At 39.0% G+C, this 6,096-nt stretch overlaps 1 protein-coding gene and 2 long non-coding RNA genes across 9 annotated transcripts in view; 2 read left to right on the top strand and 1 right to left on the bottom strand.

Annotated features, from left to right (window-relative positions):
• LOC103908797 (uncharacterized) overlaps positions 1–2,778 on the top strand; it is a 28,244-nt gene extending 25,466 nt beyond the window's left edge. Inside the window, exons 5-7 of one of the 4 annotated variants that reach the window (XR_012391265.1) lie at positions 1,197–1,272; positions 1,433–1,562; positions 1,646–2,778. This is a non-coding gene — a long non-coding RNA (uncharacterized lncRNA). Of the gene's footprint in view, positions 1–68; positions 449–1,196; positions 1,273–1,432; positions 1,563–1,645 lie in introns of those variants that run through there. The other 3 variants (XR_012391264.1, XR_012391263.1, XR_658280.5) reach the window with 3 other exon arrangements.
• si:dkey-35i13.1 overlaps positions 1–6,096 on the top strand; it is a 270,744-nt gene that overhangs the window by 189,158 nt on the left and 75,490 nt on the right. The gene's annotated exons all lie outside the window — the stretch shown is intronic.
• The window catches only part of rffl (ring finger and FYVE-like domain containing E3 ubiquitin protein ligase), a 33,004-nt gene that overhangs the window by 5,990 nt on the left and 20,918 nt on the right, over positions 1–6,096 (bottom strand). For 2 of the 4 annotated variants that reach the window (XM_009291450.5, NM_212896.1), the window contains 1 exon segment: positions 1,706–1,768. The exons of the other annotated variants lie outside the window; for them this stretch is intronic. In XM_009291450.5, the coding sequence (XP_009289725.1) occupies positions 1,706–1,768 (63 nt within the window). 4 annotated transcript variants of the gene reach the window in all.

A 6,096-nucleotide genomic window follows, 5' to 3' on the forward strand; every position in this document is an offset into this window, starting at 1 on the left:
CATAAGGTGATGAGTTGGAAAATGAAAGTGCGTCATTTTTACTTTCACTTTTCTATTTTTAAAACTAGTTTACCAGTTAGTCACCCAAAGCCATAACCACAGAGCAATCTAAAGAGGAGCAAATCAGCTGTGGCAAACAAACCAAGTGTGAAGAGAAGTGTGTGACATGCCAAGAAGGATGCAAAGGGAGATTATAAAACACACACACGGACTATTGATCAATGTAAGACAGTTTGATGAAAGTTTAAGCCCACATCCTGTTAATATGCAAACAATATATGCTAATGCAGCGATAACATCTGCAGTTTAAAGGTCTGTTTGAAGGACTTCCACACTTTAGACTTTATTATTATTACACCAAGGAGTGGTGCGCTGTGTTGGCCTTCCACTACACTGTTAATGTTGCACATGTTTTGCTTAACGGGATAGTTCACTAAAAAAATAAAAATATTGACTCATTTTCCACTTGTATCAAAACCTGCTTGTTTTTTTTTACTTCTTTTAACACAAATAAGTATATATATTAAAAGGATGTTGGAGCCATTGACTTCCATAGTATTTTTCTTCCTACTATGGATGTCAATGGCTCTTGTTTTGGGTTCAACAAAAGTATGGCTGCCGCGATTCGTCTGTATAATCGATTTATTTTATATTATATATTATTTTAGTTTTCACGTTTTGACTAAAATAACCACCAAAAGCTGATTAGAAACCATAAAAATACATTAAATAAAAATCTATTTCACTTTCAAGAGTTCACCTTTAGCTGATGATTGATTATGAAGCTAGTTTGGCATGCTGTCCTGGGAGAGAGCCCTGAACTCGTGAGATCCTCGAGCCCGGGGCTCCCTCTCGTTGCAGGGCGAGAGGGGAGTCCGAGTTCAGGTAGGTCTCGAGAACTCCCCTGCTTGATAATGTTGGAAGTAGATTGATTCTATGAAGTGTCCATGCTGTCAAAAAATCTTAATAAAGGTGTAAACACATTAAGGGTGTTTATTTGCTGAAAATTCATATTAAAATCTGTATTATTTGTATCGTGCAAAGTATATTTGTAAGGCTTCTGTGCATTATAAAAATAATGAAAAGATAAAACTATGAATCATTGTATGAATGCTGTAATATTTAAAAAATGATCTGTTCAAATATGTGAAGTACATGTGAACATCAGGAAGAATGCTGCATCTCATTTCTCACAGGAAGTGTTCTGTGTTCTCGCCGTCTTACGAGTTTGTTCTTCTGATGTAACTTGGCAGGACCGGTCTTCACAAGAATGTGAGCCCGTTCTTTGTGTTCATGGAATTGAGAAACAGCCTATGTATTTTTTTTGCCGCTAGCAAAAACAAAAAGGCTCAGATTGATGAGTGTGACTTTGGTCGGCATGGGAGGGACAGGGTTTTCAAATCTATTACGCTAACGGATATTATTTTGGCAGATCCCCTACTGCACCTTTAAGAGGGACTGGCATGAAAAGAAAAGACTTGAAAATAGACGAATAGACGAGCGGTTCATGAAAGGAAAACGACAAATTAACAAGAAGCCAAATCTTTCAGTGCAAAAGATAAGTAAATAAATAATAGTAATAGCAATATTGATTCACAGAAAGATGGCCAGAATTGACTGTTCTTTCCTCTGCCCCATTGAACAGGCCAGAGAGCAGCAGAAAGACGAAGAGGAGGAGGAGGAGGAGAGGAGTTTCAGGAGTTACCTGCTCCTGCTCCATCTGCAGCTCAGTGTCCATCTCGCTCTCAGCTGTCACCTCAGCCAAGCTCTGGGGGTCAAAGGTCACAGCCAACACAGTTTAACACAGCTGTGCTAACCATCTTAGGGCCTACTCACACTATGCTATCCGTACAGTGCCCAGGCCCGTTTCCAGGATCGTTTGAGAAGTGTGAGTGCGCTGAATCGGGCTCAGGCACGGTTCACTTGGCCAGCCCAGGCCGGGTTGGAAGAGGTGGGCCTGAGCGCGGTTCACTTGGGCTTTGGCAGTACGCTTGTGTGTGAGTGCAAAATGCGCCTATGCCCGAAACTGAAAGCAAGACGTGTTTTTTAAGAGACTGTTTGATATGGATTTATTAATCATTCTTACTGTTCAATGAACGCAAACTGTTGTATTTTATTAAAGATGCAAACCCCTCACTGCACGACAGCTGCACCTTCAGCAAACCTCCTAATTCCTGCAGCACGAGGACTTTATGATTGTTTATGAGCTTCAAAAGTGGTTGATCTGTTCGGCGAAATATCTGACTGCGTGTCACTGCATCCCTAAGGACTAAAGCGATATAACTAGAGAAATCTCTTCTGTGCAGAGCGAGAGCGCTTACTTAATGACATAAGCGTGCCCAGGCCCGATTGTGATGAGTGCGGGCCATCAGGGGAGACAGGAAGGAGGACAAGCGTGCTTTGACCCGGTACATAGTGTACGAACTGTACATAGTGTGAGTACGGCCTTACTCGCTTTATTTTATAACAAATACTACACACACTCCTCTGTGTGCTTGAGCAACAGTGTGCGTCAAAAAGGAGTCATTTTAAAGCTAGACTTTACTGCTGTGTGAAGCAGACTGAAAGTAAAGCGAAAGGCTGTGAACACTGATGTATTCCATCAAAATTCAATAAAGATTTAAATACAATTTATCTTAACATGTTTAATGTAGCAAGGTAAATTTAAGCAATGCATTAACAATTTGACTTGTTAACCCTTGTGCACTGTTCAAATTTACTACCCTTAAGTTACGTTTGGGATGAAAACATACACTGAAATAAACTGCTGTAAAAATGCATCAGACTAATGTTTTTCAGATTTACTTGCGTTAATCTGTTAATCAACCTCAGTCCTGATCAAAACTACTAAATTCTTTAAAAAAAAAAAAACAGGATTTTAACTATTTAATTGGCCAATTCACAAATGATGTCACAGATTTAAAGAGCCCATATTATACATGAAATAAGGTCATATCTTGGTTGTAAGGGTCTCCAACAACAGTCTAATATGCATGCAAGGTCAAAAAACACTTTCATGGTCTTATAATCTGCATTTATTTTTATCTAATTATCCCAGCGACTCCTGTATGAATCGTCCAGTGATTCATTTGTTCCCAAACCCCTCCTTAGCGCGGAGCTAATCTGCGCTGATTGGACCGATGACAGTCTGTCGCGATTGGTCGACTGCCTTCAGTCAGAGAGGGAAATGGCCAATAGCTAATCAGCAATTTAAAAAGTAATCACAGTTCATACACGCTCGATAGTGTAGGCGTGGACTTTAGCTGCCACACTATGGCGAGTGGATAGTGCCACGGATAACCGAACGAAGGAGACAGTCGTGTACTCGCCATACCACACACACACAAAAACACACACACATCTCCGGATGACAAAGCTCCCGCTTCAGCCCGCACCCGCCAGGTTTTAGCCTGAGAACCCGCTCCGTTTTCTGCCCGCCGCGCCCGGTCCCGCTAGAGCGGAGAACACAACCAAATATCACCCAGTATACAGTCCAGACAGCCAAGCTGTCAGTATAAAAACACACACACAGCACAAAGTACACAAAGCTCGTTCGTTCGTTTGCTCTCTCTCTCGCTCGCTCTCTCTCTCTCTCTCTCTCTCCCCGCGCCAGATTTCTGCGGCGCGGGAATACATTTCCGAATAAATCGCGGGAGCAGAACTCTAGCACGGAGCTCCATAAACAAACAGCACGCGTCGCGTTTTTAACGTGACTGCACGCGATAAGATAATATATCCAGTTAACCTGATACAGTACACGCGGTTACAAGTAACAAATCACAACTAAATACATTTGCAAGCTAGAGTAAACGAGGCAACAACTTTAACCGCACGTACTTACACTTGAGAAATGTAGGAAGAAACCCATCCTGACGTCCATCAGTTACTCTTTACTGATCCTTCCTTTAACAAACTCAGATGAAGTATTCTTTGTAGCATGTAGCTTCCAGAAGTTTCCAACTGCTTGGTTATAATGCTGATGTTTCATCTTTGGGTAGAGACTCAATATAATATCCATCTGCAGTGTGACTTCAATCGACCGGCATGTTTGTGTGCGTGTGTTTGTGGGTGTGCGTGTGTTTGTGGGTGTGTGTGTGTGTGTGTCTGGGTTACTGCGTCAGAGGGCGGGGCCTCAGGTTTGAAATCTCCCGGGTTTGCGCGTGCACGTGAAAAACTTTGTTTCGTTCGTACGTCATGGCGAAACACCTAATGAGTCGGTATCAAGGCGACTCGTTTGAAGCACTATGATTCGACTCTTTTATAGATGAATCAACAGTTTTAAACACTGTATTCTTACAGATTTAAGCCTTAGCTGGATACTTCACTTCACTTAGAGCTGTGTTACACACTACATGGAGGGGAATTTTCAAAAACCCATAATATGGGCTCTTTAATGAAAAAAAAAAAAAACATACAAAGTGACGTATTTTCAATATAAAAAGTAATTGTGGACTGGATTTTTCCCCCTTTTATCACAGTCTTGGACATGTGAACGATCAGTAACAACATTAGCTATGATGCGTTGTTAGATTTTCATTTTTTCTCCCTGATTTACTGTTGGGGTCTGTTTTTGCCCCATTGACTTCCATTATAACCACATTTGATGGTGCATAAATACACAGTCTTTGTTTTTGTTTACTCCATGTAGTTCTAAGAGTTGAGATGCACATTTTGATTTTCTCAGACACATCAAGGTAAGTGTGCAAAGGAAACTCTCACACACTCACTACCTATGTAAAGGCTTAATGCTGCCAACTGATAATCGACGATAAAAAACGACAAATTTGATCTCTTCTCAGCTGGCAAAACCCCCAACAATAAAAATTGCATAATTATACGATGTCATGGCTTTGTAATAAAAAAATGTAGTAAAAATGGAAGTCAATGAGGTGAAAATACTAGCAAACATGCTAATTCATACCAGCAACATGCTAATTCATACTAGAAACATGCTCATTCATAATAGCAACATGCTAATTCATACTAAAAACATACTAATCATACTAGCAACATGCTAATTCATACTAGAAACATACTAATCATACTAGCAACATGCTAATTCATACTAGAAACATGCTCATTCATAATAGCAACATGCTAATTCATACTAAAAACATACTAATAATACTAGCAACATGCTATTTCATAATAGCAACATGCTAATTCATACTAGAAACATACTAATCATACTAGCAACATGCTACTTCATACTAGAAACATACTAATCATACTAGCAACATGCTAATTCATACTAGAAACACTAATCATACCAGCAACATGCTACTTCATACTAGAAACATACTAATCATACTAGCAACATGCCAATTCATACTAGAAACATACTAACCATACTAGCAAGATGCTACTTTATACTAGAAACATACTAATCATACTAGCAACATGCTTATTCATACTAGAAACATGCTAATCATACTAGCAACATGCTACTTTATACTAGAAACATGCTAATCATACTAGCAACATGCTACTTTATACTAGAAACATACTAATCATACTAGCAACATGCTCATTTATAATAACAACATGCTAATTCATACTAGAAACATGCTAATCATACTAGCAACATGCTAATTCATACTAGAAACATACCAACAAACACACTAATCAAACTAGTAACATGCTAGTATGTTTCTAGTATGAATAAGCATGTTTGCTAGTATAAGTATGTTTGTTGGTATGTTTCTAGTATGGATCGGTATATTCTAATTGTTATATATGATGAAAAATAGCCAATATGTTAGAAGAAAAATACCATTCAGAATTTGGAGAAAAAATAATAATAATAGCAGCAATGATAAATTTTAGGGGAGTGGGGGTGGGGTGGGGTCATGGCTGATTTTGTCTCCTGTTCGGACGGAGTTAACTTCCCCAATTTGACTCATCTCTTAATCGAAATTATTGATGGAATGGGGGAACAGCAGAAATGTCAAACAGTAATATTTTTAATGACACATAATATGAATTAAAGGCTTACGAGGATACTTATATTTACTGTAGTGTTATCAAAATAATGGAGCATTGCTGAATATAATACATTTTTTTTACCTTTGTGATCACATGCACCTGATTTGATCA

The sequence above is a fragment of the Danio rerio genome, chromosome 15 (genome assembly GCF_049306965.1).
Source record: "Danio rerio strain Tuebingen ecotype United States chromosome 15, GRCz12tu, whole genome shotgun sequence".
Classification (NCBI taxonomy): domain Eukaryota; kingdom Metazoa; phylum Chordata; class Actinopteri; order Cypriniformes; family Danionidae; genus Danio; species Danio rerio.